This window comes from Dioscorea cayenensis, chromosome 6 (genome assembly GCF_009730915.1).
Source record: "Dioscorea cayenensis subsp. rotundata cultivar TDr96_F1 chromosome 6, TDr96_F1_v2_PseudoChromosome.rev07_lg8_w22 25.fasta, whole genome shotgun sequence".
Classification (NCBI taxonomy): domain Eukaryota; kingdom Viridiplantae; phylum Streptophyta; class Magnoliopsida; order Dioscoreales; family Dioscoreaceae; genus Dioscorea; species Dioscorea cayenensis.
Window position 1 is genome coordinate 19,549,831 of NC_052476.1, and position 24,630 is coordinate 19,574,460.

At 34.3% G+C, this 24,630-nt stretch overlaps 2 protein-coding genes across 10 annotated transcripts; both read left to right on the plus strand.

Annotated features, from left to right (window-relative positions):
* The first annotated feature begins 1,377 nt into the window (after window positions 1–1,377).
* Window positions 1,378–5,959, plus strand: LOC120263617 (probable UDP-arabinose 4-epimerase 2). Its single transcript, XM_039271580.1, is given in 12 exon segments — window positions 1,378–1,536; window positions 2,787–2,936; window positions 3,043–3,170; window positions 3,684–3,797; window positions 3,903–4,010; window positions 4,106–4,197; window positions 4,657–4,798; window positions 4,883–4,977; window positions 5,058–5,187; window positions 5,269–5,413; window positions 5,492–5,604; window positions 5,606–5,959. Coding segments are annotated over 10 exon segments (1,194 nt in total). The 5' UTR covers window positions 1,378–1,536; window positions 2,787–2,936; window positions 3,043–3,044; the 3' UTR covers window positions 5,735–5,959.
* A 4,637-nt stretch (window positions 5,960–10,596) lies between these two features.
* Window positions 10,597–16,869, plus strand: LOC120263501 (WD repeat-containing protein 26 homolog). 9 transcript variants are annotated; one of them, XM_039271426.1, is made up of 8 exons: window positions 10,597–10,714; window positions 10,867–10,969; window positions 11,158–11,225; window positions 12,134–12,256; window positions 13,229–14,123; window positions 14,637–14,738; window positions 15,538–16,167; window positions 16,462–16,869. In XM_039271426.1, the coding sequence occupies exons 5-8, from the start codon at window positions 13,329–13,331 to the stop codon at window positions 16,693–16,695; spliced, it is 1,761 nt and encodes a 586-aa protein (XP_039127360.1). In that variant the 5' UTR covers window positions 10,597–10,714; window positions 10,867–10,969; window positions 11,158–11,225; window positions 12,134–12,256; window positions 13,229–13,328; the 3' UTR covers window positions 16,696–16,869. The 9 variants fall into 9 exon arrangements, with proteins under 9 accessions (XP_039127360.1, XP_039127367.1, XP_039127363.1 ...); XM_039271433.1 differs by adding an exon at window positions 16,252–16,345 and having other exon boundaries at window positions 10,597–10,969; window positions 16,462–16,596; XM_039271429.1 differs by lacking the exon at window positions 10,867–10,969.
* Window positions 16,870–24,630: the final 7,761 nt, after the last annotated feature.

Genomic DNA, 24,630 nt, shown 5'->3' on the forward strand with positions numbered 1-24,630 from the left:
TTCCAACTAATAAATAACAAAAAGTGAAAAAATTGTTGATGATATTAGTTCTTTCTTATCTGGTAAGAGTAAAATCTGGTAAGCGTAAAATCGTTATTTAAGATATAAAAATATATATAATTTTCATTTGGTTTTTGTGATTTTAAGTTAATGTTGCTATTGCCAAATAGGAAAAAGTTTACATTCTTAATAAAATTTATTTATTTATTTATTTTAAGATGAAGAGATAATATAGTTTAAAAATTCTTTCATTTTGCAAAACTGGGAAATTACAAGTTTTTAATAATTTTTTTATCATTACAAATAATAATGTTTTTTTTTTGTTGTGCAATTAATAATAATAATAATAATAATAATAATAATAATAATAATAATAATAATAATAAATCTTTTCGTTGGTAGAAATAAATGAGTGTTATTATTTAAAGACATGATATGAGACAATATTTTGGTAATAAATGACAAAAATAAAATGTCAAGAAATTGAAATACAAGGTTCTTATAAAAGTCAATGTAAGGGCTTCTTGCAAATTTTCCTTACAAAAGGAAGACCTAATCATCCAAGTAAGGTACAAATCTAACCAGCATTTGTTCTTAATTATGTTGTGATATGATTAAATCTAGAGCTGTAAATTAGCCTAAGCTAGTCCTACAACTATTTTTCTTTAATAAAATTTCCAAATTATTGCTTTTATTACAAGTAAACTAGTAACATTTTTTTTTGGTAGATATACATGACGATACATATTTTCAAGGAAATAAATATTTATATATTATATATCTTTTAAAAAATATTTTTGAAATTTTGATTTTTCTTTTTATCACATATGTAGACAGCTAAATTTGATTTCTAAATAGGTATGTATTTCATAGATTACCATACATGCATATTATAGTATATACTAATTTTAAAATATAAAATTAATACCATCTCAACAAAATCTTAGTACTCAACCAATTCCAATTTGGACAACCTAAACGCGTAGCGTAATAATAATAATAATTATTATTATAATAATTACAATATATATATATATATATATATATATATATTCGAATTCCATATTCCAACAAAGCAGTGTGGTTCTAGTGCTTTTTCCCACTCCAGCAATCAGGTAACAAAGTCATCATAGTCACCCTCTCCAACTCTCTATATTTTATTTATGTATTTATTTGTTTTATTTTTTTATAAATGGGTGACAAATATATATATATTTTTTGCCTTAGTTTTTTTTTTAATCAAATTTTTAATCGAAGTTTGAAAATATAAATAGAAAACACACACATATATACACATTATCATTTAAAAACTATTAAGAATAAATCACAAATGAACATTTAAAAAAATCCTAATTTTGTTAGAAACGTAGACCCTGATTTTGAGGGGGGTGTGAAGGTCTCACAGGAAGAACATGGGAACGCTCGCCATTTCAGACTTTCATCTTTATAGAAAATTCCTCCCTTTACTTCTCCACTCCTCTCTCTCTCCTTCTCTCTTCCTCTCAGGCTCTCAGCCCCTCAAAAGCGCACGACTTGGTCCATCTCTCTCTCTCTCTCTCTCTCTCTTTCTCTTTTTGTGGGGTTTGTTTTTGTTTTTGTTTTTGTTTTTTATCTTGGTTATCTGCGAGGTAGGGGAAAGGAAGGGTCTTTGATGTAACTTGAAGAGTTGTGCTTGGATTTTGGGGTGTTGTTTTGATGATTTCTATGGTTTTTGAGGTCATGAGTTTGATGGTGAGCTTTGATTTCTCTCCTTGTGTTTTGTGTTTTGTGTTTTGGTTTTAACTCATCTTCTTTAACTACGAGATTGGTGAAAGGTGACGCCTTTATTGTAATTTGATAGTTGTCTTTGGATTTTGGGCTTGTTTGAATGATTTTCATGGTTTTGAGCTGATGAGCTTGACTGTCAACTTTGATCTCTCTCTCTCTCTCTCTCTCTCTCTCTCTCTCTCTCTCTTTTTGTGTGTTATTTTTTTCCTTTTTCATTTTGTTCATTTACGAGGTAGGAGAAAGGAAGCGCCTTTGATGTAATTCCAATAAGTTCTCTTTGATTTTTAACTTGTTTTGATGGTTGGTATGGTTTTGAATTCATGATTTTGATGGTGAGCTTTGATTTCATTTTCTTGTTCATCTTATTTATATATTTATTTAATTCGATGTTAGGTATGGCGAAGGAAGCGTATTTCCTGCAATTTGATGGGTTTTCTTTGATTTATTTTTTGGTTTGTATTTGTAGATGATGAGGTTTCCCTTTTTTTTATTTTCTTTGTGGTTCATTACTCAAAACAGCCGTTTTCCTTCGGTTCAATTTAATTGAATTTCTTTAATGTTTGGTTTATGATCTTGATTTGGCATCAGTTTAAGTATACATGTATAATTTTGATTTGTTTTATTGAAAATTTGTAGTCAAGATAATGTTTTCTTTTTGGTTTTTTCTTTGGTACGTTATGGTTTCTTTTGCTCTCTCGGACTTAACGAAACCAACTCGTTTTGATTGATTGCTCTTTCTACGTCTCTGTTCTTTGTTCTTGGAGTTTCTTCCTTTTTTTTTCCTTATATAAATTGTTGACTCGTTTTGAATTTTGTCTCTTTTAAATTGTTGACTTTGATTTGATGATAATATTTCAGTAAATTCAGTGCTTTGTGTGCTGTAAATTTGCCTTTATGTGTGTTCTAATTAACTTGCTATTATTGAAATTAGTGGATCTAATACTTTGCTGCAATTTTGGTTGATTTGCTGATCCTTTGGAATGTACAGCTATAACTTTTATTACTGTTTAATTGTGTAGGTATCAAAGCCCACAGCTTTTATTTGCTGTTGGGGAGGATAAACTTGTGCAACGCTTTCATTGATTTCCATAGTGAATTCTTTCTCACATGATACCTATAAACAGGGACCAGAAGTCAGCCAAGGTCCGGCAGATCTTGGTTATTTTCAGGTTTGTAATATTTATTTCTAAGACACCTATGTCCTTTTTGTTCTCTTAGATATTCAAATCACTTTCTTAATTCATGTATCTAAATCTTGTTTTTTCCTTTTCACAGGAATGGATTATTCGCAAAGACGGAAGCCTTATATTCTTGGAAAAATTCTTGTAGCTTTTATTCTTATAGTCTTTTGCATTATTACACTGAAACAATCTCCTACTCACCGTAGCTCGAGCACCAGTGCGGTAAATTTTCTCAGCCTCATATCAAGTTGATTTCAGTTAGCATCTTTTTGTATAATGCGTCATGCATGTAGTTATTAATCTTATTGCATTCTTGCAGTATATTTACTAGGTTTAACAATGCTTATTTGATCATTCTCATGTGATGTTCTCTTTTGTGTTAAATTGATTGACAAACTTGCAAAGATCATTACTTTATGGTTTCCAACTTTTTATAAAAGTGTATCGTATTATGGTTATCTTTCTTTTTTTGAAACTATAGTCTATGCAGCATCCCTGTCATATGATGTTCGGCATGATGGTTTGTCTTTACTGTTTGATTTTACAGTTAAAGAAAACTGTGGATGGAAATATGTTTATAATTTAGAAGCCTTTACTTTGCAAACACTTCCCTATTTATTAAGGCTCTTGATATTCTCATTGCTAAATTAATTACATTTTTTTTATAAATTTCATCTATTCTTTGTTTTTTTTTCTTGCACAACTTAAAATTATTTCTCTTTCATAATTTTCCAGTTCTCTCGGCATGAACCTGGGGTAACGCATGTCTTAGTTACTGGTGGTGCTGGCTATATTGGTTCCCATGCCACACTTCGTCTCCTAAAGGACTCATATCGAGTAACCATAGTGGTAAATACCCCGATTTGAATCTGATAAATATCAAAGGCGACAAGAAACGACAAGAATATGTTCGTAGGATAACCATGTTTTTTTTTTGTTCTGACAATGTTGCAGGATAATCTTTCAAGAGGAAACATGGGCGCTGTGAAGGTCCTCCAAAAGCAATTTCCCGAGCCCGGTAGACTACAGTTCATTTATGCAGATTTAGGAGATGCACAAGCCGTATCCTGATTGATTGAATTTCAATGTCCTTTCTTTTTGTTTACCGAAATTATTTAGGGGTGGAAGGCTATTTTGTTCTTTAACATATTCCTCAGGTTAAACAAATATTTGCAGAGAATGCATTTGATGCTGTCATGCATTTTGCTGCTGTTGCTTATGTTGGAGAGAGTACCCTAGAACCTCTTCGGTATGTATACTATATGTATCTCTTTTCCATATGTTTGCTTGAGTTTACAGTTATCATCTCGAACCGGCAACCAGCCTGGTAATAAAAAGGGAAATTACTAATCAATCTTGATTGTGGCTGAACTGATTTGCTGCTTGAAATCATGACAAACTTTTAATCCACACTACATTCGGATATTTCTAATGCAAAATTTGCTGTACAGAGAAAAGAGTATTACTTTCTTTCAGTTATATCTTTTTACTGTGACATTCTGTATCAAGTGTCAAATGCTCAGACACTACATACAGATTGTTCCATCTGTTTTACGGAAATCCCACAGACCACCCTCAAGCATAAATGTTATTTCTGTTCATTTTGTTGGCCTCGGAGATCATAATTGTCTATTGCAATGTAGAGTTACACTATGTTATTTTCTTCTGAAATTACATTCCTTAAATTTTACTTATTGAACATGAATAGGTATTACCACAATATCACTGCAAACACTCTGATTGTTCTGGAAGCTATGGCGGCGAACAACGTTAAAACTTTGATTTACTCCAGCACATGTGCCACATATGGTGAACCTGAAAAAATGCCCATCACCGAAAAAACTCCTCAGGTTGGTTTGATAACATATTGCATTTGTTTTCTTTGCTGAAAGTTAGCGATAATGTAAACATCTTTATATTATATTCATATGCAGCATCCAATTAACCCGTACGGCAAGGCGAAAAAAATGGCAGAGGACATCATTTTAGATTTCTCAAAGAAATCGGATATGGCTGTCATGATCTTAAGGTTTTTTGCTTCTTGCATATGGTATTCAATTTATCTCCGACAGTCACCAGATATTAATTTTAGTTTCCCATTATTATTAGATATTTCAATGTCATTGGATCAGATCCAGAGGGAAGGTTAGGAGAGGCCCCGAGACCCGAATTACGGGAACATGGTCGTATATCCGGTGCATGCTTCGATGCAGCATCGGGAATTATTTCAGGGTTAAAGGTACTCACTCTTCTTTCGGTTGAACTTATAATATTTAAGATTCTAATAGAAATGCAATTCTATTTCTTTACTTCTTCGTAGGTTAAAGGAAAAGACTATCCAACAACTGATGGAACTTGTGTGAGAGACTACATTGACGTCACCGATCTTGTCGATGCTCACGTCAAAGCCTTAGCCAAAGCTGAACCGAAGAAAGTAGGAATATACAACGTCGGCACCGGAAAAGGTAACCATCAATACATGTCTCAGAAAAGAAACTAAGTAGTTCCATTTAAAGGTACGAAATACTGCAAATATTTTTCAGGCCGATCAGTGAATGAGTTTGTAAAAGCATGCAAGAAAGCAACTGGAGTCGACATTAAAGTCGAGTACCTTGATCGCCGTCCTGGAGATTACGCCGAAGTTTACAGTGATCCTTTCGAAGATCAACCGCGAGCTCAACTGGACAGCTCAGTACACTGATCTTGAAAAGAGCCTTCGAATTGCATGGCAATGGCAGAAAAATCATCGGAATGGTTACGGACAATCCTTGTTGACGGCATCTTAATTCTTAATCGTGTCGATTCGATTGAATATCGTATTGCAGATCGAGAATGCCGGTTTTTAAAAGTAGGAGAAAAGAGCTTCCAATTCTACTGCAATTTTTTTTGCAGATTGATATTTGATGTTTAGGCAGTTCAAAGGATAGAGAGCTACAGATCATTTGTTATTTTTATACATTGACAGTGGAAATTTAATAATCAAATGCAGATGAATATCACTCATTGGATTATGGTGAAACTGTGAAAGTAACTGGCTGATTGTTTTTGCTTTTTTTATATTTGTGTGAATATTTTTATTGATGCCCCTACAAAAGTAAAAATCAATATTTCTTTTTTGTTTGAATAAATAATTGTTGGTAGGTATAGGGGTGTAATCGATTGAGCTCGACTGAGAATTCGGTACTCAATACTCGACTCAAGCTTGATCGAGTATTCATTTAGCTCGAGCTCGACTTGGAACACAAATCGAGCTACTCATGCTCGCTCGACTAAGCTCGAAAAGGTTGAACATGATCAATAATATTATGCTCGAGTTCGAAAGTTTTTCCCTTTGATTTTCATCAAATAAATGATAAATCGAATATTATATATATACATATATGCTCGATTAGGCTCACGAGCACTCGAGTTAAGTATCACAATACTCGAACTCGGCTCGGTCGCGGTCGAGCCTAAATAGCTTGCGGATAGAGGTGTATCATTTACACCCCTAGTTAGAGAAATGTGCATTTATGACCCTAAGTGAGAACAAAATTTGCATTTGAACCTAAAAAATTCAGGTATATGAAAGTTAATCTTGTTTTTTATTTTGAAATTACCCTTTACTTATTGTCCTATGTTCTCTGTTTATGTTTTTGTTTTGTTAATTTAGGGATGACAATAGGACAAGGCGGGGTTAGAGATGACAATTTATACCCTACCTAATAGGTATACTCGTACATGTACCTGGTCAAAGAGGGTACAGTACGGATAAGGGTATTACACGTTATTTTTTTGAGTGGGTACGGTTCGGGTAAGGATATGCTCCTACCCTACCCGTACCCCTATCCGTTGAAGAGGGTATGGATTTTACCTGTACCCGTACCCTTGCCCTATATATATATATATATATATATAAAATTTTTTTATTAAGCTAAACATTTACCCACAATTTACTCAAGATGCATTTTTCATTATGATTAATTTGAAAATAATACTTTAAATTTTCTCTTAATATATTGTTTTAAATTTTATTTAATTTTTATATTTATATTTGATATATCATAATATTTTTTGATATAAATATTAAGAATCACAATTAAATTTTAAAAAATTAAACATTATATGATTATGAAAATATATATCAATAGCATCTTAACATTATATGTATTGTATAGCATAATCAATTGATTATGAAAATTACTTATAATGTTTTTTATATTCAAAATCTCACTAGACATTTATAAAATTTGAAACTATATAAAATATAAATAGTAGATATATGAAAAAATTTAAAACAAAAACCAAGATAGTTAAACATAAACAAAAAAAATGTAGAATTACCATTAAATCATAAATAGACGCCAATGAAAATCTACAAACTTCTTATTTTGTATAAATTAATTTGTTACGTATAACTTTTTTGTGATTATATAATTTAAGATAAACAAATATATATATCAATATGTAATTTTGAATTTATGGATATGTGTTTAAATATTGTATTATTATTATTATTATTATTATTTAAATTTAATTCGATACTTTGAGCAACGGGTAGGGTATGATTTTTTGTACCATGGAGAGTACTTGTATGAGATAAGGATTACAGGTACGGGTAAAAGGTTTTGGCATACCTTATATATACCCTACCGTTGCCATCCCTAGGCCGGATAGAGATTGCTTCAACCACCACCACCTCCATTAAACCATCTCTTGTTTTTGTGTCATGCTTCTCTTTGTCTAAGTAGTACCACAATAGTTACCATTGTTTTTCCTCACATTTTGCCCATTGTTGTTATTGTTATTATTATTATTATTTATAAAAATATTTAACTATTAGTAAAATAAAAACATTAAAAATAAAATCATGGAACTCTAAAATATATCTAATATATACTTTTTTGAGAAAGGGAACAAATGCCGGAACCCAGGGATGAACACGTAGGGGGGCCGCGCTCATCGCCGAATCGTACCCTCACCTTGCGTGAGATGGGGATCGAACTCGGAGAGCTACGCTTGACACTCGAGGCGAACACCTTACGCAAGTGACCCGATGCCAATATACCAAATGGTCATTGGCTGTCTCTGTTTTTCTTTTTTTTAAAAAAAAAACCACTAAGCTGATCGTGGTGAAAATTACGGGAGAAAACTATGGAGAGGAGTGGGATTTGCATTCCTTTTTGTTGGGCAAATTACAAAAATTACTGGAGGAAACCGCATGACAGGGTGGGATTTGCCATCCCTGTTTTTTGGCAGATCAGGTTGAAAACTACAGGCGAAAACTATGGGAGGAAACTGCGGCATGGGTTGGGATTTGCCATCTCTATTTGTTATCACATGAAGTAGTGGTTGGAAGAATTCTTGTATAAACCCCTAAACAATACATAATTTGTATACACCATTGTAAAATTCAAATTTATGAATATACCTCTAATGGTTAAAAGTTGAGTTTTATTTTTGAAATACCTCTGTACTCTCATTTTTCTTACGAATCTCATCATCTAAGTTGTAATGCAACGAGGAACAAGTGATTCTATGATGTTATTATTATTATTATTATTATTATTATTATTATTATTATTTTTTTATTGGTTTAAAATCACAAAGGTATATAAACAAATAGCATTTTTTTTAATAGCAATGTAAATATATACTTCACAGGGTGTATATGCAAATTTTCTAGATTATTTAAAGTAAAAAAATTTTAACTTGAAAAGAAATTATGATAAGAATGTATTTGTGTTATAAATTTGGTTTTAAATTTTTCTAAAATTAATAGAATATGTCATGGTTCTCATGAGGCCCACTGTCTCCGGATATCATGACTCAATCTCAAAATGCTTTTTATTTTATTCAATTCAAGTGGTTGAATTAATTTATGCCTAAATTTTCATTAGTTCAAGAAAAATTGTACTAAAAATCCTTCCACTTTTCATGATTTACAGAATGATTATGAGAGTAGGTCCGCTTGAAATGATTCAATTTGATTATTGAGGACTTTATAGATAATAAAATCTAGTCATTGGGCATAATTGTAAAAGTGACATACAAAATTAAAATTATTTAAAAATGTCTAAATTTCTTAGTATATATTACATCATAAACCAAAAATTATATCTAAACTATTGTTTTTCTAATTAATCACTATAAACTAAAAGATATATTTTAAATTTTTTTACAAAAATACAAAATACTCAAAACATTTACATTATATATTAATTAAAGTATACAATAAATTAAAATTTGAAATTTAATAAATATCAATTAACAAGTAAGCAACTATCAAAATTTAAACAAAAATAAAAAATTTAAGATGATTAATTTCAGACCTTTCCAATCCATTTAGTCCCATATTATTTGCTTGTTTTGAAACGCGTTAAATTGCAAGAATCCCTCAAATCTATCTATAAATTATATAAATATAAAAAAAATAGATATAGTATTGATAGTATGCTATCAAAAATTAAAATAAAAAAATAAAGTTATTAATCTAATTAATTTCAAACTTTTTCAATCCATGTAGTCCCATATTATTTGCTGATTTTGAAAGGGTTAAATTGCAAAAATCCCTCAAATTTTTATCTATAAAATATATAATAATGTAAAAAAATAGATATAGTATTGATACTATACTATCAAAATAAAAAAAAAATTAATCTAATTAATTTCAAAATTTTCAATCCTATGTAGTCCCATATTATTTTCTACTTTTGAAAGGGTTAAATTGCAAAAAATTTCATCAAATTTTATCTATAAAATATACAATAATGTAAAAAAATAGATATAGTATTGATACTCTACTATCAATTTTTTTTTAAAAAAATTAATCTAATTAATTTCAAACTTTTTCAACACATTTAGACCCATATTATTTGCTGGTTTTGAAAGGGTTAAATTGCAAAAATCTCTCAAATCTATCTATAAATTATATACAAAAAAATAGATATAGTATTTAATCTAATTAATTTCAAACTTTTTTTCAATACATTTAGATCCATATTATTTGCTGGTTTTAAAAGGGTTGAATTGCAAAAATCTCTCAAATCTATCTATAAATTATATACAAAAAAATAGATATAGTAAAAAAAAATTAATATAATTAATTTCAAACTTTTTCAATACATTTAGATCCATATTATTTGCTGGTTTTAAAAGGGTTGAATTGCAAAAATCTCTCAAATCTATCTATAAATTATATATAAAAAAATAGATTTAGTAAAAATAATAAAAATTAATCTAATTAATTTCAAACTTTTTCAACCCATTTAGACCCATATTATTTGCTGGTTTTGAAAGGGTTAAATTGAAAAAATCTCTCAAATCTATATATAAATTATATACAAAAAAAATAGATACAGTAAAAATAAAAAAAATTAATCTAATTAATTTCAAACTTTTTCAACACATTTAGACCCATATTATTTGCTGGTTTTGAAAGGGTTAAATTGCAAAAATCTCTCAAATCTATCTATAAATTATATACAAAAAAATAGATATAGTAAAAATAATAAAAATTAATCTAATTAATTTCAAACTTTTTCAACCCATTTAGACCAATATTATTTGCTGGTTTTGAAAGGGTTAAATTGCAAAAATCCCTCAAATTTATCTATAAATTAAATATAATATATAAAAAAATAGATATAATATTGATAGTATATAAGCATTTTCATGAGAGCAAACTCTCTTTCCCATCTCTCCTTCATCTCTCCATTCTCTCTTCTCCTCCGATTCCGGCGAGCTCCGGCGGCGGTGAAGTCATCGTCTCCATCCATCCTCTGAAGGTACTTTACCTTCCCATCCTCTTTCTTTCTTCTTGGCTTGTATATCTTTGAGCCGATCCACGCTCCGACGGGAACCATCTTGGGAGATGTGCTGAGCGTTGATGAGGAACACTGGCTCGAGCTTCACTGATCCGTGCTGGATTTTTTCTCAGATCGGATTGGTTTTTGTCTGTGATTTTTGATCTTTGTGTTGTGGCGGTGGAGTGAGCTTGGACGTGGACGCATGCCGATCCGGTGGTAGAGGAGCTCGTTGAGGTTGGATTTGGGTGCTTAATTGAGATTGCGATTTTTCACCATTTTGGTGGATTTAGGGTTTTCTTTTTTTCTTTTTCCCTGGAGGTTTAGCCGGTTAGAGTTTTGGATTGGTTTTTTTTTTGGCTGCCATTTTGTGGGTTTATGTTAATTTTTGTGAAATAGATTGGATTTTGGATCTTGTTTTGCAGGAGCGGCGGTATGGGTACTGTGGATTGGGTTTGGGAGCGCCGCATAGGTTCTTTGAGGTTTTGCTGAGGTAGTGATCCTTTTACTGATCACAAGTTGATATCTTTGGGTTGTTTCTGATGGTCTTCTAGTGTTAATGCTGGATTCTAACAATGGTTTCTCTAATCTGTTCACGTTTTTAGAGATTGAAGATGTGAGTTGAGAGATGCTTTGTAGTTGTGTTAGATTATCCTTGTCTGTGTTTGCTGCAATGATCTGGAACTTCCATTTTTGATCTTAATTATGTTGAAAGTTTTTTTTTTTTAAAAAAATCTATTATTCATGGTTTTTGTTTGTCTGATCATCAGTTGGCCTGCTTGTTCATTTTTTCCCCAAATATCTTGTTATATTTGGAAAGCAATGCTTGTTTAATGTGATTGCCGGGTAAACAGCCATGGACCTGTGGAGGAGCAATAAGTGACAGGAACATGGAGGATAATGTGGTTACAGATTATGTGAATCTGGAAATCAAATCCTCTTGTTGTTTATTTTATTAAATTCTATATATTTGTGTGTGTGTGTGTGTGCGCGCTCGCGCGTGGATAAGAATATGAACTGTTTACTCTGTCCATGAACTTGAATGTCTTTGCATGCTGGCTTTAATGTAGTTTTTGGATATTTTGCTGGATAATGAAGAAATTTCATCCCATAATTTTTTGGTTAGGTGGAAAATAGCTTAGCAATTGATTTGACGAGCTTTCATCCTGATCATTGTGGTTTTTGTTTTTTCGGATGGAAGAATATGATGACTATTTTTTACACGTTTGGAGAATTTTTCTCAATAGGTTTCTTGTTCTTCAACTGTTCAATTGCATTGTCAATACCATAGAAATCAAATGTGTTTTGCTGCATTTCATGCATCTAGTGGTCCTTAACAGACTGTTATTAATTTACTGGTTCCTGGATAATAACGTGGAGGATATCTTGTTTGGCATGCAGACACTGATGACTTTGAAATTGAGGCATAAACCGGCAAACTCTAATATGATAGCCTGTACCTGGAAGGCTGAAGGTTTTGTGGCTGGCCTGAAATGTGCTTTTTTGGTATATTCTGATTATTTGGTATGAGAAGAGAATAGTTAGGCTGTGCTTTATGTGTCTAATTTATGGTCTGACTAGAGGTTAGGTTATGCAATTGATTAGTATCTTATTGGTGCAAATAACTCTGAATGGAGTATTCAGAGTCATCATTTGCATGGATATTATGTTACTTGTTGATTGATGATTTGAATGCGACATTTTCGTGTGTTATGTATCATCATGTAAATTTTGGATCATTTGGCCAATGTGCTATTTGTTCATTAGCAGTCGTGTCCTAGATGTTGGTGAAATTTCTACTGTTATGGAAATTTGTTGTGTTTAGTATAACTTCGCTTGGATCAGTATGCAAATCATAAACTGTGTTTGTATTTTTCTTCCTTGTCATTTTTAGGTAAATTGGAGCAGCACATTTAGCCCTAGTATTTAGCAGGTTTGGAGCATGATATGGTCAAATGACTAATTTGAATTGACATAGGTTTTACTCTTAGAAAGCCCAACTTTGAAAGGAAGTGTAATATGATTTCTTTATTTAATAAACTAAATCCATTGTTTAATCCTACTTCAACTTCGACAATCTGTATCAGTATTACAAATCTCTGGTTAAATCTCCAGTTGTTTGCCAAACACGGTCAAACCCAACCAAATAAGTGCTGTCGTTGGCCAAATGGTGTTTGCCAATTGAGCTAATAGGTCATTCTTTAAGAAGCATGCTGGTACTGTTTCTGTTATTTCTTGATAAAAAATTTATGCATCAAAATATCACAAGGACTTGAGCGATATTGATAGTATCTTCTAATTAATAAAGTATTATTTCATGTTTTATGTTTTTGCTAGATTATGCATGTGAATTGTGATCTTTTGCTTTTCCATTTTCTTTTCTTTCTTAGCGTCATTAGTTTTTGCTTATGATTGCTTATTTGCATTAGCCTGCTGGACATTAAGCTAAGTTGTTGCACTTGGTTAGATCATTAATTTGTTTATTACTTTATGCAGGGAAGATTTTTACATACAGTCAGTTTCTACTGAAGCCATTCTTCTTCAGCTAAAATTCATCTGTTGTTTTCAAATATATATGGGCTGATTCCATCCTTTCATGGGAGGTGTAGACGTTGATGAACCACCCTCAAAACGTGTGAAAGTGTCCTCATTAGAATTGGGGAGTCTTTCAAATACTCTGTCTCCTTTAGAGCCCACAGGTCCTTTGGGTGGTCTAATGGCCAGGCATTTGCCATCCCAAGGGAATGAAGATATGGTTGGCTCTAAAGGACTCATTAAAAGGGTGGAATTTGTAAGGATCATCACCAAGGCTCTTTATTCTCTTGGTTATGAGGGAACTGGAGCACTCTTGGAAGAAGAATCTGGAATACATATGCATTCAGCTGCTGTAAAACTGTTCAGAAAACAAGTACTTGATGGAAACTGGGATGGAAGTGTGGCTGCTTTGCAAAAGATAGGTCTTTCAGATGACAATATTTTGAGATCTGCCTCTTTTAAGATTTTGGAGCGGAAGTTCTTAGAACTTGTTGAGAAGGATAAGGTCATGGATGCCATAAATACGTTGAGATATGAGATTGCCCCTCTTAACATTGACAAAAAGCGGATGCATGAACTTTGCAGTTGTATGATTTCTCCCTCTCAGCATGGTTTGTTAGGGTTCGACAATCTGAGTGGCGAGGCTACAAATTCAAGATGGGAGCTTCTGCAGGAACTGCAAAAATTACTCCCCCCTAGTGTTATGATTCCTGAGAGGAGGCTGGAGCATTTGGTTGAGCAGGCACTCAATGTACAACGAAATGCTTGTTATCTCCACAATGCTTTGGATAGTTCATTGTCATTGTTTGTTGATCATCACTGTGGGAAAGACCAAATACCTTCTCGAACAGCGCAGGTTAATGCTTTTCCAAATAAATTTTTACTCTCTTTGACATGCCCTTAATCTTGACACAATGATTGAATCGTTCTATTTTATCAAAACTTCCAACTTTAACAGATTAGTTTTTGAGTTCTAATTCTATCTTTACTTTGTGGTGTTTATTAACTCAAGCTTTAGTTAACTTTACATTTGCCATGACTTCCAAGTTCTTCATTTCATTGATGTTTGTCTGAAGCATGATTTGTATTTTTGTTAGTCAGTGTTGCTTTCCATGAACATAGCCTACAATTTAATTATTAATTCCACTGCTAGCAACAATAGAGACTACTTTACTGAAGGGAGATGACTTATTTATGAAGTATACTTTTGTTGTTGTGTGAATTATACCAGGTGTTCTGATCTTGTTTTTACTAGTTTAGCTGTCAATCAGGCATTCCCTTTTTATTTTTTTTTTCTTTTCCTTTTCTTGTGATTGGAAGTCTATTATAGCCTTCTACTAATGTTGTTTATCCTGGGAAAAAAAAACAGGTATTGCAGGCGCACAATGATGAAGTGTGGTTCATACAATTCTCAAATAATGGTAGATTTCTTGCATCATCATCAATTGACAAAACTGCAATTATATGGGAGGTAAAGTAATTTTCTTAATGGGAGGATTTTCTCCCCTGATAGATATAATTTTCTTCTTAAAGTTTGCATGTATTTGTAGGACTAAAAACTGTTTTTTTAAAATCTAAAACATATTATTTCAAGTACAGCTTGCTTCTGGTATGGTAAGGGTATATTAGTGTGCCCATTTGTTTTCAAGTTGCACATTCATGGGTGTAGTCTTGTGATTTAATTTAGACAAGCTAGTGTTTATCAAGAAATGCTTTATAGGATGAGGATTTGTGTTAAATAATTCGACGCAAAGACCATCCTATTTGACTGTTTGTTAGAACTTGATATGAAGAAAAGGAAAACCAGATTCTTTCAAACTCATTCTAGATCATAGGTAGCATTTAGTGTCATGGTAATGTGTTAGTTCCTCTGATTATTTGAGTTGATATGGACACGCTAAAACCCTGATTTCTTTCTTGATCTGAAAATTTCTGCAAATCTCTCACGTTCTACTTGGTGGCACTTTAAGAATTTTGTAAAATATAGTTCTTTCAATGATGAACCATGGTCTTTGATTGTAAAGTTGATTCACTCAAATTTGTCAAATCCATTGCTCTCCTTCTACTGATCTAGTGAAACTTATTTGCCTAAAAATATATAGATGCTAGCTTCTGAAATATTAAGGGTGCCTTTCTCCTTTATTAATTCCTTGAATTAGGTAAATCCTTAATAATGTTATGGAAGACAAGTATCTGTTTAACATTCATGGAAGGAATTTAGCATATGCTAACCTTTGCTAAGGAAGTACTCTTATCACATGACCTTTTAGGTTCATGAAGATGGGGGAGTCTTGTTGAAGCATACACTAAATGGTCATGATAGACCTGTTACAATGGTTGCATGGAGCCCTGATGACAAGCAGCTTCTCACATGTGGACTGGAAGAAAATGTTCGGCGATGGGATGTCCACACCGGAAATTGTCTCCATATCTATGGCAAAAGTGGACTTGGCCTAATTTCCTGTGGTTGGTTTCCAGATGGAGAACACTTTTTTACAGGAGTATCAGACAAGACCATTTGTATGTGGGATTTGGATGGGAAAGAAATCGAATGTTGGAAAGGGCAGAGAACAACTAAGACCTCTGATATGGCTGTAACAAAGGATGGCAAACGGATCATAATATTGTGTAGAGAAACTGGTATTTTGTTGCTTGATAAGGAAACCAAACTTGAGCAACTGATTGAAGAGGATCAAATAATTACTTCGTTCTCATTATCAAAAGATGATAAATACTTGTTAGTAAATCTAATAAATCAAGAGATACATTTGTGGAGCATACTGGAGGATCCGGAACTAATCATCAAGTACAGAGGTCATAAGCGCAGCCGGTTTTTGGTAACCTCTTGCTTTGGTGGGTTTGAACAAGCTTTCATTGCCAGTGGAAGTGAAGATTCACAGGTATGAAATTTACTTCTTTATCAGATGACAATACTCAATTACTTCATCCCTGACCAATTTGATATGATTCTTATTCTTTTATAGACTAAATTGAAAATGAACATATACACGCCAAGAAAACACGGCATCATGATGATGATTGGTGTATATAATTAATGAAGCCTGAATATTCAAATAGGTTCACATCCAAACTAGAGCATATGTTGTCATGTTGCTTTTACGAACACAAATTTTTTTCAAAGCACTTGTATAGTAAAATTCTCTGATGACCTGTTTGGCGGGCCCAAACATCAGGTATACATTTGGCATCGGAACACTGGGGACCTGATCTGGGCTTTACCAGGGCATTCTGGTGCCGTAAACTGTGTCAGCTGGAACCCGACAAACCCACACATGTTAGCATCAGCCAGTGATGATCGTACCATTCGCATATGGGGAGTAAACCAAGTTAACCTGAAGTGCAAAGAGGTGCATAGCAATGGTAGCAATGGAATCTCTCACCATTGCAACGGTAACATAAAATGGTAAAGAACATGGGCATCAGTTATGCCCTAAAACTTCCTTGCGCTATGCCCTTACCTTTTACTCTTGTAAATTTGTCTTTTTTTTCATCTTCATTGCGTATCGGTGCTTATAGTGGACATTCTGGTGAACGATACAAAGGTTGCTATTTGCCCCATAAAATCCATGTGCTGTGCCTATTGTTTTGTTCTTCCATTTTATTTATTGATTGAATCTGGCTAGAAATCTGTCTCTTATATGTTCATAATGTCATCCTTTTTTCCTTTAATTCCTTCTTTCATTCCTTACGTTTTTTCGAACTAATGCAGTATCATCTTTGAACAGATCCTTATTTGGTGTACCTTTGTTTTTTATTTAGAGATTTTTATTATCGTCTTTGTTTTTAAATGTGAGGTTGAACTTTAAGAGGGTTTTTTTTTTCTTTTAGATGTAATATTTATACAGTGATTGTTTTATTTATTTACGAAATGTTTGAAGAGGTGTTTTTCATTAGATAAAAAATTTAAAGGTGAAACATTGTGCCAACTCATGTTTAAACAATTTTAATTTTTTACTAGGTCTTGGATGTTCTTATCTTTATTTTATGAAACCATGATTGCAATACAGGGGTACTGATACAATTTTTCAAGAATGAGGGTATATATATATATATATATATATTCTCACACGGGTGAACAAGGATAAGCCAAGTCACTAAGGAATTAATATCTCAATTTACTTGTGTTGTCACTTAACATAAGTTACGATACTAGTATCTTTTCTAAAGACAAATATTCTATGCATCTATATTTTATTTATTTTTTGTCATTTTTATTTGTTTAATTTTAAAGATTTTTTTGGTTTTTATTTAAAAAATATATGAATTATTAAATATTATTTTCCAAATTTATTTTTTATATATAATATATTTTTATATAACTTCTAATAAATTATATTTAATTACATATTTTATGAAATCATATTTTAAATAAAAATAATTTTAAGAGGAGCAGAGGGATAACAACTTAATAATAATACTACTACTATTTCGGTGGGTGAAAATCTACTAGTGGTCCTTATTTATTTTGGTCCATAGGCTTATAAATGTGTCGTTTTAGTCTTTGAATTGTACAAAATTATAGCTTAGTCTCTTAATTATACTAATAAAATAAATATTTGCACTTTGGGTTTTGACTTCTTGGATTTTTTGGCTTGACATTTCAATAGAGTTAAAAAGTAAACATAATTTCTTTCTCAGAGAAACAAATGATTCAAAAATTAAACACTTTCTTTCGGAGATTACATAAATATTTAACTATGTAGTATTTTCAAGGGGTTGTTAGAAAATATGGAATCCTCATGCTTTTTTCTAGGGGTGTTTCCCAATCCTTAATACAAATTAAATCATGGGTTTTCTGCAAGTTAACCATCTTTTTCGTGATTATTACATCCGAAAACTCAGGAAGATCTTATAATAATTTTGGTTTTTGACGAGAGTTCCATGTAAACTTTTTGAAACACTCCTTTTTTTTTTTTGAATAATAGACGACAAGCGTCATTTTTTATGAATATAAATAGATACTAAAGATCTTTGACCCCGATGTCTATATATATACGATGAGAATATTATGAAATCCGGATGAACAATGTATGAACAGATGGGAGAACGATCTTGTTGGGGAGAGATTTGAACCCATGACCTCCCCCTTACACTTTGATGTCATACCATTAAGCTATCCAATGGTTGACTTTTGAAACACTCCTTCTACAATTAAATTTATTTAGTGGTGTTTGCTGCAAAATGACCAAACTTCCGGTTATTTTTGCAGAAAATACCAAAAGTTTTTGTTAATAATGTTTTACTTGTACAAGAGCTTTTCTATAAAATTTCACAAACCCGTGGCACTTTGGCAGCAACCCCCTCCTATTTAATGAAATTGACCTCTTAATAAGACGACTAAATTTTGAATTTTGAAAGTAATAAATTGCCAAAAAAAACCTTTCTAAGTTTGCAATATTACCAAAAACACCCATTAATTTTGCAATCTCTAAAAACCTCTTCTTTTTAAACTCTATGTTTTTCAAACCCCCAAAGCATATAACGGTGGTTAACAGAGTGATTTTTAAATTTTATGGACGAAAATACCCTCGCATGGGGAGTCGTGGCTGCAGCCATTTCGGCGGTTTGAGAGGAAGTGGGGGGTTTTCCATAGGGTAACCCCTAAGAGGCAATTCTATCGGAGCCAGTATACTTGTTTTTTTCTCAACTCGCGTCTTCGACTTTTTCCCTTTCCGAAGTTGTCTCTACGCAGACATCCTCCTGAATTTCGACTTTTTCCCTTTTTCACCCGAGTATCTCGAACGAGAAGTCTCGCTCAAGTATTCGGCATTTCATCAGTTTGCAATCTAAGATATTGATTATGGTTTTATGTTAACTATTCTGTTACAAAGAAAGATTTTTCGGTTTTGTTTTGTGGTTCTGTTTTTATTGGAAGATGTTGAAGTATGCAGGGGGATTTCTCGGGTGGGGTTTGTTAGTCTATAGGGCAATTTCTCGGCTAGGGTTTTGTTTTGTTTTGCATTTTCGACTGTATACACTATCGAAATAGATTTTTCGATTGTTATTATTTGTGTAATATTTATAATGTACGTTTTCCCTTTCATTTGATATGGTTGCAATTTTACAAATGAGGTCTACGTTTAATAAATGAGAGGTTACTGTTTAAATATTGTTGTCTCTGTTTAAGTATTGTTGTCTATGTTTAAGAAACTAGGTCTCTGTTTAACAATTGATATCTTTGTTTAAGAATTGAGATGTTACCGTTTAAAACCTTATATTTCCGCTTAAACATTTGTGAATACTGTTTGTTGAATGTGTTGTTATTGTCGCAGGCTTGTGATTATGACGGGCAACCTAGTTAATGGGCGATGCTATTTGACACCGGTAGTGGAGACCTTGGCTGAATTAAAAGATCACATGACCCCTCGACACTGGGAGATCATCCGAAGGACACCATTTACAGCATTCACTGAGCTGGAAGCTATATTCCAAAAGAGCGCCCTTCTTGATTCTCTATTGCAAAGGTACGATGGTCGTACCAATAAATTCATGATCGGGGAAAGCCTGCTGAGTTTCAGGCCTCAAGATGTGGCCCTCGCTCTTGGTCTGTGTTGCGATGGCGACGCAGTCGTGTTTCAGAAGAAGAAAACCCGCTCAACGTTCCAAGGGAGGTATTTATCAAAAACCTACGAGAGACACAGAGACTCCATCAAGAGCACTCTTGTGCAACTTGTTCGACAGAGGGGAGAAGAAGAAAATTTTGTCAAACTCTTGATGGTGTACCTCATGGGTACAATCATATTCCCAAATACATCATGCTCGATTCTGAACTGGATCATTGATTATGTCGATGATTTACCCGCCATGGGGCGATACACATGGGCGCAGGCGACGCACAAGTGGCTTATGGAGGACATTCCACAAGCAGCCGCTCGAGTGCAAGATAGATGCGCGGGGAAGAAGACCAACACAGGATACATTAAGGATTGCTCGATCGCGCTTAACATCTGGTTTTAAGAGCTGACCAGAACTGAAAAGAAAGTCCATTTCGGCAAGATCCCAAGAATGTTGTGCTATGGTGAAAGTACTTACCGAAAGCAAGCGACGATAGAAACCAGCTTGTCATAGCTCGAAGGAAAAGAGGTAATAAATCATGGACAATGTTTAATGGAAGTCTTTAATGTTTAAACATATTATTTAACGTTTAACTTTATTATTTACAGTTTAAAATTTATTCATAAAATTTTAAAAATTTTGTTCTCCGTTTAAATATATTCTATAATGTTAAATATATAAATACTTTGTTTAACTATAGTTTTTATTGTTTAAACTGAATGATTTCGCTGAAATTGTTTGGTTTACATATGTTAGTTTCCTGAGCTGGTTCCGGCGAATGCTGAAGAAGATATATTTGTTGCTTCCAACCGACGGATGGATGCTATTGCTCCGGAACCACTTGCTCGGAGGCAGGATGAGAGGGCAGCCTCTTTCGTGCGAGCTCGACGCCGTTCTCCTACTTTCATCCCACCACACGCACGCATTCCTCGACGCCGGAGAAGCCCTCCCCTACCCCGCCATATTGCAACAACCCTGTCCCCCCGACCACGATAACGATAGTCCCCCCGATTGTGGCAACCCCTCCGACCGTGGCAGCCCCACCAACGGCATTAGGTGAAGATGTCATTGTAACTCTTATGCAGGTGTGCTAGATATTGATGACCGAGTTTACTCGGCTTGTCGCTCGGGTTGAGACACTGGAAGGACGTTCACAATCGACTGCGTCGTCCCTCCAAAGAAATGAAGCATCCGGGACGAACGAGCCGTCGGAATTTGACGACGATGACATCATCGGGGTGGCTATTCCAAGACGGATACATTCAAAGAGACTTGCGAAAAAGAGGAGAACAATACTGCCTCTGTCTCCACCGCCGGCTGACGATGAAACAATAACAACACCATCAACGGCTGATGATGTTACTGAGTCTGTCGCCGTTGATGACATGGCCGTGACGAGGGAGGAGATCATAGATAATGTTGCCATTTCTGCGGTTGAGAAGATCGTTTACTCTCTTGTTAACGAAATCCCCGACCCGGTGGAACCGGCGACCGAGAGTGCGGCATCAAAGATAGACACAATCCCTGAAGAACAAGAACAAGCTAAGGGTGTGTCTCCCGTTGATGCTGTTGCCGTGGCCACGGTTGAGAAGATCGCTGAATCTCTTGCCGTGGCCGACAGTACCGCATCGAAGCAAGACACAATCCCACAACAACAAGAAGCATGTAAGTATATGTCTGCGGTTAATGCTGTCGTCGTCCCCGCATCAAAGCTAGACACAATCCCACAACAACAAAAACCATGTAAGGATATGTCTGCGGTTGATGCTGTTGTCGTCTCCGCATCAAAGGAAGATGCTGCTGGTGCTGAACACCGTCAAGGCTCAACAACAGTGCCGCATTATTACCTCAACCAAGCAACGAGAGATATGATCAAGGCCAATCAAAAATTAGATGAGACAGCTCGGAAAGTCTTTGTTCCGAAGAAGAAAAAATGGGTTGGTCAATCGCGTCTTAACAAATATGAGCAGGAGTTGATAAGGATCTTCCTCAACTGCCCTATGGACAGGTAAGTTTAAAGTTTTTATGATAGTGTTTAAATGTTTATGTATGATCACTTAATTTATCTATTTAACGTTTAATTATTTATAATATCATTTGAAAATTGTCTATATCATTTAAATAGTTACAATATGGTCTAATTATATCTGTTATCGTTTAATCTCAGCACTGTCGTGTGGAAGAATGATGCTGTCAGCACCACACGGGATAAACTATACACTCTACTAGAGGGGAAGGAGATGGTCACAGATGATGTGATGGACACTTTCGTATGCATAATATAAAAGTCGCTGAGCAAAGTGCCATATCCTTACAAGAAGCGCGCCTCCATCATCACGACCGTTGGCGCTGTTTATGTCAAAGCAAGACGACGCACATAAAACCACATGGCTATGATCGGAGATGCCGTGCGCAACTTGCATGAAGTTAAAATTTTCATCCTCCCGATAATCATGAATGACCACTTCCATGTCGTCAGTCCTTGACAATGATAAACAAGAATACATGCATTATTCTTCATGCCAAAGCGCGGGGTATGATAAAGACGTGTTGGACATGGTAAGTTCTTTAATAAATTATGTCTGATTAATAGTGTTTGGTATTTAATCGGTATTCTAATCTCAACTTGTATATCTTGACAGCGGAATCTATTCGACATTTGTGTCGATATGGAGTTCGGCGAGTCGGCGACCTCAAAGTACCCACTAGTTCATGATATGGAAACCCCACGACAAAAACAAGGAAGTGTCGATTGTGCCGTCTATGTCATGCGGTTTATCGAGCAATTACTCGCCGATAAGAAGCTACGACTACAGCAGACAGACGTCCCTTATCTGAGATTAAAGTATGTTTCCCGCATACTTAAGGGGAGGGCATCCGGCGTCCATGAAAAAAGGGGGTCGTCACAAGCGGGTTGATAGAATTCCTAGTTTTTTGTTTGTTTTCAAATGTAAACCAGGTCAAATGCAATTCATTGTTTTTGTTTTCGAAGAATATGACAAATTTTCTCAATGTAAATTTTTTTTGTTTTCAATTGTAAAGCAGGTTAAATTCAATTCAGTTTCATTTCATTGTTTAACTTACAGTGTCATTGCTTACCTTTCAGTTTCATTGTTTAAATTTACCAATCATCGTTTAAATATCAGTGTTAAATGTTTAAAATTATAGTTTCTCTGTTTAAAATGACACTGTCTCTGTTTAAATAAATGCGTTCACTTTAAAGAATAAGAGTTTATCTGTTTAAATATGAAAAGTTGGCACTCAATTCAATTTGTTTATCTTTAGAAATCAGCTTATTTACAATGCCTAGTCGGCAATAGTTTCATTGCAAGATCTACGATTGTGACTGGATCCGTGGCAGCGGCTGCAATGTAACTCACGGACATCAAACAATTGCGACTCGATCTTCTTTCGTCTAGGACGCCCAGGTTGTCTTCTCGTCATAAGCGGTCGCAAACGAAGCTCACGATTTCCGTTTGAAGGCTTGTCATCGTCGGGTATGGGGAATATAGCTTTCTTATACGCCAGTTTGTAATTGTCGATGGTGAAGTAGCCGCTAATAAATCGATGAACGTTGGTGTCTGTCTGCATTATTGCAGCGCAAGCGTGTTTGCAAGGGATAACATAAACTTGCCACCTTCGACATGAACAAGTTCTGATGGCAAGATCTACAGAGTTGCTGCATTGGTCGATCACTTCGTAACGATCATCGACACAACGACCAACACGAAGATTTTGGCTATCCTCGACAATTATCTCTACCTTCAAATGTATGTCTGGGCATAAGTAGGTCTCCCATTTGTTCGCTTGCTCACGGCGGTTACATAACATGCGCATCAACTTGAACCTGTCAAACAAGGTTAAACAAAGACAGTGATGATTAAATAATTGGTAAACTATTTTAAACAGTAGGATAAATATTTAAATGATGAAAATAATATTTAAAGTCAGACAATAATATTTAAACAATTATGAAACGTTTTAAAGGATAACACCAAATGTTAAGTGTAAATCAACATTCGAAGACCTTATAGAGTCTACCATTTTCGTCATCGGTAAATGGCGAGCTTCTTTTATACAAGCATTGAACGACTCCACGACATTTGAATACATCTCACCCCAACGATCACTTCTGAACAGATAATTTGACCAATGTGCCATATCCGATTTATTAATCAACCAGTGATGGGCTTCGGGTGATGTGGCCTGCAGTTCATTCAGGGTATCATCGAATTTTTTAGCCGTGGATGCCCACGCAATACGAAAGCATATAGACCAGCACTCCTCCCTCAATGCCTTCCCAAATCTGACGTTGGCTTTCATAAAATTGGCCTACAAATATCGAAGACAGTATGCATGTGGCGAAGAAGGGACGTCTCTTTCCACGATCGCAATGCTGTCGGGGTTTATCTCAACCACCTTATCCACGTACTAAAGCAACAAATCGTAGTTGGAGATGTCACTACCGTCGAGGAACACCCGGGCATGCTCTTTTCCCAACCAAGCTTGCTTGTATGGTATGTGGACACGATGTTCTCGCAACATGTCCTTCTGAATGTCGATGGCCTTGTATAAGGGCCGGTCATTGAGCTTCTGAATCACTCGTGCGCTTACCCATTTTTTGGACGCTTTCGGATGTGATGTCGAACATATTCCACCACCGTAAGTGGTTGACGAGTTGATTGTCTTGATTTTGAAAGTATTTTTATTATACTCTTTTGATGTATGAAGACGCCAATGACAACCATCGGCAGCGCATTCCATAGTCACCCGATGTTTTTCGTTCT

What these genes read in the sequence shown, in the direction of transcription:
- LOC120263501 (XM_039271426.1), top strand. Translation starts at nt 13,329, where the DNA reads ATGGGAGGTGTAGACGTTGATGAACCACCCTCAAAACGTGTGAAAGTG. An exon ending in AAACTGCAATTATATGGGAG is followed by an intron (nt 14,739 to 15,537) that starts GTAAAGTAATTT and finishes ATGACCTTTTAG; the next exon opens with GTTCATGAAGATGGGGGAGT. An exon ending in GTGGAAGTGAAGATTCACAG is followed by an intron (nt 16,168 to 16,461) that starts GTATGAAATTTA and finishes CCCAAACATCAG; the next exon opens with GTATACATTTGGCATCGGAA.